This window comes from Glandiceps talaboti, chromosome 3, assembly GCF_964340395.1.
Source record: "Glandiceps talaboti chromosome 3, keGlaTala1.1, whole genome shotgun sequence".
Taxonomy (NCBI): Eukaryota; Metazoa; Hemichordata; class Enteropneusta; family Spengelidae; genus Glandiceps; species Glandiceps talaboti.
This window is the reverse complement of record NC_135551.1, coordinates 3,755,635-3,769,160: the sequence shown is the minus strand read 5'-3', so window position 1 is coordinate 3,769,160 and position 13,526 is coordinate 3,755,635. Positions and strand designations below refer to the sequence as shown.

Sequence of the window (13,526 nt, the reverse complement as noted above, 5' to 3'; positions counted from 1 at the left end):
GTTTGTATTTTACTGAAGTATTTTTTTTTTAAATAATTATAAATGTACGCAAACGGCTGGAGGAGGACTCTATCTCTCGTTTCCACCGCAACAAAAATAACCTATTCAGTGTATTGATCTGTCGCAATTTCCTTATGGACAAATGTTCAATTTTAACCAAAAGTTATAACATATTTCATCATTCTAACCGCCTTATGCTCATGATTTCGTTATAATTACACCTACAGTTGGTCGTTTCAATAGTAGAAACAAGTTTGACGGATAATTTTGTATTGTTTTAATGACCTTGGATTGACCTGTTTGGGTCGAAACTTTTATATAAACTTGGGGAGTCAAAAGTCTACGTGGTTTCAAGATGGCGACCAACGTGATTGTAAGTGCGCTTCTTCTCACCTTTGCAGTTTCCACTCTGTCTCAAGAAACATGTCCAACATTTGCCACACTTTATCCATATCCCTCTGGTGATAGGCAGTCAGAACATGCACTCCATTACAGTAAAGCGCAAGGTAAGTGATACCAGATGTTTATCGGTTGCAACTAATAATCTGTAATCAATTTGTTAATAACTGTTTTGAATAGCCTAGCCCAGACACACCTGTTTATTACTCTCTCTAAAATAACGTTTCACGCTTTGCTTGCGCAAATTGTATTTTTTTTTAATTTAGAATTCTTAATAATAAAGATTACGCCGGCAAGTAATTTCTACACAGTGTATTCTTGAACTTATATATATGTACATGAAAAATGAAACAAAATCAAAATATTGTAACTGAAATTAATACTTTTGTAAATTATATTCATGTTATTATTGGTCAATCGAAATTACATGTAATTATTTTAAAACTTTTTAAAAATGTGAACACTGTAGAGCTTCCAACATAAGATGTGTATAACTATAAATCTTTATTAGGTAATTTCATTATAATTGCCTTACCCTTCAAAACTGAAGATTTGAAAGTAGAAATACATAAACACTTGTGATAATGCTGGAAATGGTAAAGATACAGTAGCAAACAGTAAAACAATACTGGAAATTTTGAAAAAAGTAGATAACAGTCAATTCAGTGAAATAGCAATACACCTGGACAGTGACTGTATAATTAGATTTAAAATTTCAACAAGAAACAATTTCTCGTTTCATAACTTTTGAGCTAATAGCATATATCAATTCAGGCAAGACCGAAGACATTTTTTACTACATGTAGATTAGGAAAATAGGATGCACTGGTCAACAGTCATTCAGGAATGTAGATAATTTTAGTGACAGAAGGCAACAATATCTTGACAGACGACATCTGTCATGTATTTGTGTCTGGTCTGCAATCATGGGGGAGGGGGGGGGGGAGGTCTTCCTCCTCCCATGGTTTGGACTTTGTAATTCTGAGGACCCATTAGGTCCATGCTGTAACCATTTTAGCAAATTTTTATAATTCTCTGGTTGCTACAATAAAGGTAAGGAAATTCAACATATCTTAAGTTTGATCGTGGGGGAACATTTGATGCAATCAAATTACATTTTTAGGTTTCAACAAGAAAAAATGCAAAATATTTCAGCATTTCGATAGAATTATCGATGTTTCAGAATTTTGTCCATGTTTTAGAATTTTCTCAGCCAGAAATTTATCATTGATGCAGTTATTTTTTCTGCCATCTGGCTATTTTCTACATCACTCACAGTTACATGTATTGTCAACTTTCCAATGGATCAACTGTTATCACTCTACACCTTTTAGTCTTTAGTACTTTGAATATTTGTAACTGATAACTTTTTATTTTAGTACTAGTATAATCAAGACTTCATAATTCTAGTATTTATTTCTATACTTTGTAGATTTTATTGCGAAAAAATATTTTTGTCAAACTTCAAATGGTATGTTAACATATATGAACATAGAGCCAGTACATGTATATGCAATTTATAAAGGAGATGCCAAACATTAGTACCACTTTTGTTGAATTTGTCTAGAATATAATCAACTTAGGATTCAAATTTAAACCAGAAAATGTAGACAACCAACCCAATTACAATAAATTTATGATTTTAATGAGTACTGCTAACTCAAATATCTTGCTCAGTTTATGTCAATATGGTGCTAACAACTTCCAAAGTAACTACTATGCAATTTTATTTAATTTGTCTAACGTCTGCTCTGTACAACAGATATGTACTTTTCAGTTAATAATTTTTGCACATGGGCCGATGGTCAAAAAACACCATAAATATAGATTATTATGTAAATGAGCTATTCATGAAGACATCTAATTAATAATAATGCATACTGTCAGCTTATTGAATGGGAAAAAAAACAACAGTTAAATGAAAATTTTTATGCACAGAACCTATTTTTTGGAACCAATAATTCTCCTCTCCCCCTCAAATATAAGTCTCTCAAGTATGAAATTTTTATAAGTAAAATGATTAATATCTATAAAGCTATGGGGTCCAATAAAACATTCATTATTGCAGAAATAAGATTAATTGTTAATTTTCTAAATTGCTAAATGAGTGATTACCTCTCACCATCATACCGAACTCATTAAAATTTTAAATATCTACTCAGCAAATATTCCTTGTGATATTATTCCAAATGGAAACAGTTTCATGTCAATTGAAGGACGTGTTATTAACACTGTAAAACAACATTGCTGTGTGTTTGTTTTATTGGAGTCAAAGTTCATGATATGTACATGTACTAAGTGTGTTATCATTGATCAAACAGGTGAGAAATGATAGAGAGAATTTTATGTAGTTGATCTAATCTAAATAATTGATCATCTGACCTGTTGAATACAACTCATGAAAAAATACTAGTGCATTTGTTTGAATGCATTGAGCTAAGGGAAGACTTTAGGCAATGACAGAATTAGGTAAAAACAACAATACAACTGACAAAAAAAAACAGGGGTGCCTATGTAAGTTCAGGAGATTGAGACACTTTGATCAAAAAACTTAAACTCAAAAACTACTGGGCAGATCAGTCTGAAATTTGGAAGAAACATTCTTAAGGGTATTTAGATTAAGAATTGGACATGACATTATGATCTCATCAGTGATATGCAAATTCGGGCTAAAAATGTTATTTTTTGGGAGAAATCTTTCATTCCAAACCTACTGAGCAGATTAGGCTAAAATTTAATGGGATGGATCTAGGGGTGTATGGATGACAAAGTATTAAACATATAATGATCTCATCAGTGATATGCAAATTAGGTGTAAAAATGTGAATTTTGGTCAAAAACTTATATCTCAAAAGTTCTTGATCAATGAGATTGAAACTTGGTTAGATGTTTCCAGAAGTGTTATTCTGTAGATTTTTGTCAAAATATTTTGACACAATTGGCCCTAGCAACAATGACCACGCCCTTAGCAACAACCAAATGCTAGTATATTTTGGTTAAACAACATGATCTGGTAGGCAAGTGAGTAAACATTCAAAAAATGTATGCAAATATTCATAGCAACCATGACCACTCCCATAGCAACAGCCAAACGCTGGTGTTTTTCACAAAGATAACAGGGATACATGTAAATAGACAAATGAACAAACATTCAAAAAGTGTATGTAAATATGCCTAGCAACAAGACCATGCCCATAGCAACAGCTAAATGATCACGCATATTGCAAGAAAACGACAGGGATTAATAGACAAATGAATAAACATTCAAAACATTTATGTAAATGTGCCTAGCAACAAGACCATGCCCATAGCAACAGCCAAATGATCACGTATATTACAAAGATAACAGGGATTAATAGTCAAATGAATAAACATTCAAAAGATATTTGCAAATATACCTAGCAACAAGACCATGCCCATAGCAACAGCCACATGATCACATATATTGCAAAGATAACATCAGGGATTCATAGATAAGTGAACGAACAATAAAAAATGTATGCAAATATGTCTAGCAAGATGACCAGCCAAAAGATCACATATATTGCAAAGATAACAACAGTGTTGGATAGGCAACTGGATAGTCATTCAGCAAATGAACACCTATACCTAGCATGGATCAGCGTGTGGAAAAATATTTTAAAAAACTGTACAGTTGTGCTACAACACCATTGGCACTATTTTTGCAGGTTGTAATCCAAGTATTTTGTCTTCCAAAAATTTGAGCAAATATAGCATAAACTTTGTACAAGGAGTATTTTTGAGGACCATGGATTGACATAACAAAGACAACTTGGATTGACAACTTCCATGTTGTAATTACAATTTTTAGTAGATGCTGTATCTCTTATCAATGATATAGAATCATTTAGGTCAACATTGCATGAAGTGAAAAAAGGAAAAAATCATTTTAAACATGATAGGGTTAAAAGTTTTAAAGTGAGATTTTATTTCCATACATTTCAGTTGCCAAACCAGCACCAGATTGGAAGGGTACAGCTGTTGTCAGTGGGCAAATTAAAGAACTCAAGTTGTCAGACTATGCAGGCAAATATATTGTACTGCTGTTTTATCCACTGGATTTGTAAGTGATCTATCTGTATTGTATTGTATTAGAGATGCAAATGTTGGACAAACATCAAAACAAAGCATTTCAAAATATGAAACGAGACACATATCTACTGTTTACTTTTATGACAAAGTATTGTTATAGATAGCAATCCACTTTTAATCAATTCGTTTATTACCATATCTCAAAGTATTATCATACATGTAGTGTGAGAAATGAATGAAAAGTGTTACTGGGGGGATGAGAATAAATGCATGTTTTCAACCAATGATATATAGCTGCATTTAGTGAAGTAGAGAATGTGAGATACATTGTGTTGTTAAGCCCTATCAGGTGTCTCAAATCATGTACAGCATAACACAACACATCATAAACACTACATGTATGTACAAGTAATCTATTCTATCAAACTAGATCTATAACCACATTGTTGTATTTTTTATTTCTGTATTTCAGTACATTTGTGTGTCCAACTGAAATAATTGCATTCAGTGATCATATTGAAGATTTCCGAAAGATCAATACTGAAGTTGTTGGTGTGTCTGTAGACTCACAATTCACACACTTGGCATGGTAAGTCATCTACAAAAAACCAATGGTATTGTGTCAGATGTATGTAACGAGCACACACAAAAGAACAATTGACAGTAAACGTAACAGCCAAAAAGAAATTACACTGTGTACACTGCATCGGATTTTAGTCAGATTGAGCAGCATTTCGGACTTACTGAAATAAAAACAAAAACAAAGACACATACATCCTTTTTTTCCATTTTACAGGATAAATACTCCACGTAAACAAGGTGGTTTGGGAGAAATTCAAATCCCTCTGTTGTCAGATCTTACCCATCAAATATCTAAAGATTATGGTGTTCTGCTGGAAGACCTTGGACATACACTCAGGTATTGGTGATTCTACTATATATTGGGTAGATTTTATCCTCATTGGTGATTCCATTATATAACGGGTAGATTTTCCCCTCTTTGTAGATTTCATTATACAATGAGTAGATATTCATTTTGTAATACATTTTGCATGTTCAGTGAAAATACGAGAGCACTGCATGGCTGACTGTTTTACTAAATGTGTCAGGTTTGTTTTTGTCATAACATCAAATCTTGGCTTTGTTTCCCAGGCTGCAACTCTCAAAACATAATAAAACTGTCTGTAAAACCACTGGGTAAGAGCATACAACATAGTATGTTACATTTTACTTACATGTCATGCTGTATGGTCCGGCATGTAACTTTGCATGTGTACGGTTTGTAATACAAACACTGTAATAGGGTATAGTGTTACCTACCCCTTGTATTCTCCATTTGTATGCATGTACATACTATCAAAAGTGATTGTTTTGTTAATACATCAAACCATCTACAAATAGCTTTGAAAAATATCAACTATATAAGGAATAATGGTGACTAACTCATAGAATAAAGAAACAATGTATTATTACATATATACCAGTGATTACTTGCACTGGTGCATGCACATACTAGTGGTATTTGCACAGCAGTACAATACCGAAAACATTATTGCATACCTGCATGCAAATGAGGACACAGTCATTCTCTACACACGAAATGGTGTGATCACACTGTATGATTTTTATGGAAATTTTCCTCTTCAGATAAGCGTATGTAATGATAACAAAACCCCATGCCACATGAGTTCCAGTGTTGGTACTATGGGGTATTTGCACTGGTGCTTGCAGTATTTTCTGCTGCACTGTCACTCGCTATGCTCATGAAAGTATGGGTGCAGAGAACACATACTGCAAAGACTCGTGTGTATACCTCGAGCACACCACACTTGCACTGACTGTAATCTTATCAGTCATTCCATAAACATTACATTAGAATCATTCTTTTGTTCCAGACCAACTTTTTCTGAAAGGTCTGTCAAACCACCATTACTGACATCTAGTGTTGACAACCCATGAAATGATACAAACCACCATTACTCACATCTAGTGTTGACAACCTATGAAATGATACAAACCACCATTACTCACATCTAATGTTGACAACCCATGAAATGATACAAACCACCATTACTCACATCTAGTGTTGACAACCTATGAAATGATACAAACCACCATTACTCACATCTAGTGTTGACAACCCATGAAATGATACAAACCACCATTACTCACATCTAGTGTTGACAACCGAAGAAGAGATACCGGTGTATTTGTTTGAATGAAGTGAGCTAAGGAAAAATTTCACACTGTAAAAAAACTAGATAAAAGCAAGAATACAACTGATACAAAAACAACAGTGGGTGACTCTGATCAGGGGCATGAGGCAACAATTCTGGTGAAATCTGAAAATGATAATGATGTCATACAGGTAATAAAGGCCCAAGTTAGCTATGAGTCACATTTACATACTTACTTCTTTATTTATAGTATATTTTAATAAACTAATTAGACATGCCTACATATATTTGTTATTTTGTGTATGAGGCCAGAAATGGAATGATTAAAAATTAATATTATATGTATGTACTAGTACACTTTCTGGTCTTTTAAAAAATGAAACATTTTTAATAATCGCAGAAAAAGTTTATATAAATATGGGAGACTCCAAAAAAGAATAAAGGAAAAGAAAGTATATGGATAATGCTTTATCTGTTACCAACATTAATGGAACATGATCATGGTGCAAAATCGATGCTCAGTGCACTCGCGACAGCTGACGCGCTGCTTACCGTGCTTGAGCTCGAACACATTCCTTGCTTAAACTAGTAATACAGAGGGGTAGGACATGGCATCGAATAAGCCAATCAGGACGCTTCAAATTGACCATGTGACCCATGAATTTTCTCTCGAAGCTTGATACCACCTGCTGTCCTCTTGTGGTGAGATGTATATTTCGCAAGTTGCAGTACATTGTGGAGTTTGCGGGACATTAAAACAGATTGCCAAAACAGCATATTATTTGAAGTGAAGCTCCGAAACGTCGCATCTTTTGCGTGGGAAATAAACAAAAACACAATTGATAACATTTTACTTTAATCAATATTTGGTGCTGAAGAATTGCAGTAGGCTCGAACATACAGTTGATTCTGGTCTATATTGTTTCCATAAAATTACATAAAAATAATCAGTAGTCGTCATATCTGTGTCTCTTCAAATATACACTTTGAATGAAGGAGAAAACTTACATCATCTGACTGATTAAACAAATACTCGTAAGTTTGCCCGAAACAGAAAGCGTCTGTGAACGAGGGCGATGTGGTTTCACACATACGACAAAAAAGAACACTAAAGTGTCCTACCCCTTCTTTTTTAGCAAATGAGCAAATTGAGCTGAGCTCGTGGAGGTTGAATTTTCAAATTTCGGTACTTTCATGGACGTTTGCCAAGAATCGAATCATGTGAGTTCGTAATCGCGCGACCAAACTGAGAAGTAAATTCTCCGACCATTGGGGATGCTATTCAATCGGTACACTCCACAACAGCGTCTCATATGTTCTATTTGTATTCCAGCGTGATTCGATCAAATTAAATGTAATTATGTATTTCTCTGTGTATTATAATTAGATATTATTTAGCGATTCAAGATACTGAACTAATTATAAACAAGAACTTGACGGAACATTCTGATGTTGTCTTTATTCATGTTATTCAATATTGTTATAGACACCAGAAGTGTTGCCTCATGTACCCTTGCTCTGATGTAGGTTAGGTGATACTTTTATCAGTTTGTTTATATCTGTCAAAGTTATGAAGTAACACTAACAGTTGTACTTGATTGTTCTACCACATAGTATTCTACCAGTAAACAAAGTCATGGCATCCTGCTGGCTCTTGTAGTGTTTATACTTTGATAAGTTACCAACACTAATTACGTTGTATGTCTTTACAAGAACTTTGCCTCATTCCTGCTTACCATAAGGAAGCAAACACACCGATATTTTTTCACGGGTTGTAATCCTATTCTGATGTGAGCCTTTAAGTTTCTGTACTTATTATAAGTTTTCCACATTAATATATCAGTTGATCAGCTGAAAAAGGACAAAAAAGACATGCATTCATCTCTTCCGTTATATAGCTCAGAATACAGTAATCACAGCACAGCAGTCACAGTTTGGGTGAAATTTATTGCAAGAAACAAAAATTAGCAGTGCTCTAACGAATTTGAAAATGAGAATGAAACTATTTGTATTTGTTGCAAGTGTGGTACATTGATGACTATCTATTTGTTTTGTAGAGGTCTGTTTATTATCGATGACAAAGGTATCTTACGTCAGATTACCATGAATGACTTGCCAGTGGGGCGATCTGTAGAAGAAACGCTACGTCTGGTAGCAGCATTCCAGTACACAGACCAACATGGTGAAGTGTGTCCATGTGAATGGAAGCCAGGCAGTGATACTGTAAGTTAAACCTATATTTCAAAAGTAAACAAAAACTTGATATCATCTGAAAGTGATTGACATGGGTATAATATTGATATCCTAGTGACTGACATGGGTATAATATTGATATCCCAGTCACTGACATGGGTATAATAGTGATATCCCAGTGACTGACATGGGTATAATAGTGATATCCCTGTGATTGACATGGGTATAATAGTGATATCCCAGTGATTGACATGGGTATAATAGTGATATCCCTGTGATTGACATGGGTATAATAGTGATATCCCTGTGATTGACATGGGTATAATAGTGATATCCCTGTGATTGACATGGGTATAATATTGATATCCTAGTGACTGACATGGGTATAATATTGATATCCCAGTGACTGACATGTGTATAATATTGATATCCCAGTGACTGACATGGGTATAATAGTGATATCCTAGTGACTGACATGGGTATAATAGTGATATCCCAGTGACTGACATGGGTATAATAGTGATATCCCTGTGATTGACATGGGTATAATAGTGATATCCCTGTGATTGACATGGATATAATATTGATATCCCAGTGATTGACATGGGTATAATAGTGATATCCCAGTGATTGACATGGGTATAATATTGATATCCCAGTGACTGACATGGGTATAATATTGATATCCCAGTGATTGACATGGGTATAATAGTGATATCCCTGTGATTGACATGGATATAATATTGATATCCCAGTGATTGACATGGGTATAATAGTGATATCCCTGTGATTGACATGGGTATAATAGTGATATCCCTGTGATTGACATGGGTATAATAGTGATATCCCTGTGATTGACATGGGTATAATAGTGATATCCCTGTGATTGACATGGATATAATATTGATATCCCAGTGATTGACATGGGTATAATAGTGATATCCCAGTGATTGACATGGGTATAATAGTGATATCCCAGTGACTGACATGGGTATAATATTGATATTCTAGTGATTGACATGGGTATAATATTGATATCCCAGTGATTGACATGGGTATAATAGTGATATCCCAGTCTGAAAGTGAGAACTGTCGGGGAGGATGCTGTCATGACAATTTGTAGAATATTTAAATTTCTACTGATATTATCATCTTCATGATAGTCTGAACAGAACATGGCTCTGGAAATCGGTGTTATAGGAATTTGATTGCTTAATTGATTGATTGATTGATTGATTGATTGATTGATTGATTGATTGATTGATCAAAGTTTGAGAAATATTTAGATGAATATTGATTTCAAATGAGTTTGTTTTAATCTTCATTGCTATCAAGGCATAATTTGGTGTTTGCCACATCTCTGTTTGACCTTTGACCTCTCCCTATAAAACCTAATGTACGTATATAAATTGTGATTGTATATTTCAGATCATACCAGACCCTGAAAAGAAGAAAGCATACTTTGAGAAACATGGTGGTGATTTGTAATATTACAAGCTCATCTCAGCTGTCAATATTTCTTGTCCAATAACTCACTAAAATATTCTGTGTTTTTTCCACGTCTTGTTTTAAACTGACTTGTATCTCTCCCCAATCTTTTCTTTCATTCCAAAGTTTTGAAAACTCAGTGTCTACATCATCAGAGAGACTAAAAATAAATGAAACAGTTAAAATGTATAATTTGGTTTAGAGTACATAGAGTCCTTTCTCCATTCAATGGAGGTTTGATTCTAGTCATGAGAGTTGCCTGTAACACACAATACTATTGAGAGTAATCCCTAAAACATGTTTTTGATACAATTTGACGTAAAGTTCCATAAAACAATAAATTGAAATATACGGTAATTGAACTTAAAAATCTGAAACTAATAAATGCAGGCCAACTACAGGCAAGTATACCATTGGGATGTAAGCAATGCAAGTTCTGTTTTATGTCAATGTTAGGTGGTCTTGTTATTCTCTATTCTTATTCCAGCCTTAATCTTATCTCCCTAGCCTGCTTACAATTAAATAGTTGGTCACCAAACTACATATTATTCACTGTATGTAGTAATTGGTCGCTAGCAGTTCCGGCAAGTTTAAGTTTTAGATTTACCCTGAACACACAACAGAGTACAGTGGTTTGCAAGTACATGATATATTCTAGCATGTACATGTACTTTTGCCATCACCAAAATATTTGTTATGAACACAACAGTGATGTAATTTCTTACTGTTACAGTGTTTGTTTTCTAACATGTACTTTTACATTTACCATCACCAAAATATTTGTTGTGAAGATAAAAGAGTACAGTAACTTCTGTTATTTGCATAGCTTTATTTCAAGCTATGTCATTACCAGTTTGCTAAATTTATACAAAATTGAAAGATCATGTTCACTTCATACCAGAGAATACATATACGTTTCTCAAAATTATTTTCTTGTTACACTGGATTTTCTGAGCACTTTTTTACAGAATAAATACATTAATTCTTCTAATTAAGATATGAGTCTGTCCTTTTTAGAGTCCCCCCCTCCCCCCCCCCCCCCCCCAGTGTCAGTACAATAGGCTTTGTCCATCTGTCCATCTGTCTGTCTGTCTGTGCATAATCTGTGCTTTCATCTGTAATGTATCATTTCTCTGACATGCAATATCCATGTATAATGCAAATATCCACGACATATTTGTTGTAAAAATCATGAAATTAGATAACCGAGGTGAGTTCTACGTTAAAAAAACTAATACTTAGAGACTTCATCTTATCATGTGTAAGCTCTCTTTTAAGACTAAGACCTTGACCTTCAGGGCCAATCTTCAAAATCAAACATTTTTCTTTCATATCACATATATTTCATGGTATTTAAGTGTGACCAGTTTTGTTATTTAAATCTTGCACACAAGATTAAGAGAAATTCAAACATGCATTAATTTTGGTGCTCGTGATTATTAGCCCCAAAAGGGTGAAGCCCGACGGGGGCTACTACATTGGGTCCCGTCCGTCTGTTTGTCCTTCCGTGTCCACCTGTATCTCCAATATGCATGCGCCAATTTGAACCAAACCTGGTATAAATGTCAGATGTTACAGAGGGCATATGCATGTCACTTGGTTTTACAACCCTCATGACAACAGCGAAATGACAGCCATATATGTCATAAATAATCACACTTTGCCAAATAACTTGAAGTTTAACAGATAGAGACCTCATTCACGTGTCTTCACCCATGCTTTTTAATGGCACATTGACTTTTGACCTTGACCTCCATCTTCAAGGTCAAATAGCCATATTATTGTCAAAGTGTGCATTCATATCTCAGATATGCATGGACTGATTTCAACCAAACCTTGTACAAATGTCAGCTGCTATAGTCTACATATGCACATCACTTTGTTTCACAACTCCCACAATAACAGCAAAATGGCGGCCATATTTGTCATAAATATTCACATCTTGGCCGATAACTCTTGATGCTTAACAGAGAGACCCTATTAAAGTGCCTTTGTCATGGTTATCAATGATGAGCTTTCTAATGACACTGACTTTTGACCTTGACCTTCAGGGTCAAATAGCTATGTCTTCCTATTTTGAAATCATTAAGATAATACAACTATTAATGCAAATAGATAAGAAATGAACAACCCTTTCAGGTGTTGTCAGTGTATCTTTTTGATTTCCTTAACCATGCCATAGTTGTTGTCCTTTTTGAACTGAAAGCCTGCAACATAATGCACAAACTAAAGAACCTGTTGTAGTCAATACAAGAAATACTTTTTTTGATGTGGGGGGGGGGGCCCTATGTCTTCCATGAAGACTTGTGTTTACTAAATGGCAGTTATATTTGGTGTAAAAATTAATTATTTCACCTACAGCTCCAAAAGCATAAGACAAAGCCGTCATTAATGTGTCTATTATATTATAAGGTGTTTTGACCTTTCTGCTGGTATCATCATATTTGACCTCAGTTACCCAGACTCTCATACACTATATTTGACCTCGACCCTGACCTCTATGGACAATAACTGAATGGCAGCCATGTCTGTTGAGAAAATATCTTTTTCTAAAGAATTCAAGAACTAATTCATAGAGACTGCATTCAAGTGTCTTCTCCGGAATTATTAAGGCAAGCTTTCAAAAAAAAATATGACTAGACTAGTCAGGTCTACGAGTGGCTACTAGAGGGCGCTGTTCACCCGGCAAACTTTACACATGGGAGCCAGGATTGCATTGTTCGCTTTTCGGCTACTGAAGCTTGACCCTCGGGAATTCTACTAACTTTTTAAAAGCGACAGTAGATCGCATAGCTTAATGCTAACAAGTTGTCAAACCAAATCCTAAGGTATGTCATGCCAAAATGTGAGAATTGAACACTTAGAAACTTAGACTATTATTAGCAGAATATGGACTATCCGACCGTATAGTCAGACAAATTTCAAGTTTTTTATTGTCTACTGTTATAATTGACTTCTCCTTTATCAGATTAAAGTAAAACCAATGAAGGCTTTAAAAAATTGCATGGTTCCGATTTACGCTCAATTTTAGAATAGGCGGGGTAGGTAGATTTTTTTTCATGTTTGTTCTATAACTACATGAACTAGTTCAGGTATTTTTTTTTCTGTTGTTTTCCATATGGTCTCTGTGTTATTGGTTTCTTCAGATCAGATGTACAGCCATTATAGATTGGAAGAACAGTCTGATATTGTCTTTGTATGTTGATGTCAGTTTCC

At 34.5% G+C, this 13,526-nt stretch overlaps 1 protein-coding gene across 1 annotated transcript; it reads left to right on the top strand.

Annotated features, from left to right (window-relative positions):
- The first annotated feature begins 355 nt into the window (after positions 1 to 355).
- LOC144454018 (peroxiredoxin-2-like) lies at positions 356 to 11,267 on the top strand. Its single transcript, XM_078145422.1, has 6 exons — positions 356 to 506; positions 4,366 to 4,483; positions 4,925 to 5,041; positions 5,249 to 5,371; positions 8,687 to 8,852; positions 10,251 to 11,267. Exons 1-6 carry the CDS (start codon positions 356 to 358, stop codon positions 10,308 to 10,310), a joined length of 735 nt encoding a protein of 244 aa, XP_078001548.1. The 3' UTR covers positions 10,311 to 11,267.
- The last annotated feature ends 2,259 nt before the right edge of the window (positions 11,268 to 13,526 follow it).

Coding starts and splice junctions, on each gene's coding strand:
- LOC144454018 (XM_078145422.1), top strand. CDS start 356: ATGGCGACCAACGTGATTGTAAGTGCGCTTCTTCTCACCTTTGCAGTT. Junction 507..4,365: donor CCATTACAGTAAAGCGCAAG/GTAAGTGATACC, acceptor CATACATTTCAG/TTGCCAAACCAGCACCAGAT. Junction 4,484..4,924: donor CTGTTTTATCCACTGGATTT/GTAAGTGATCTA, acceptor TCTGTATTTCAG/TACATTTGTGTGTCCAACTG.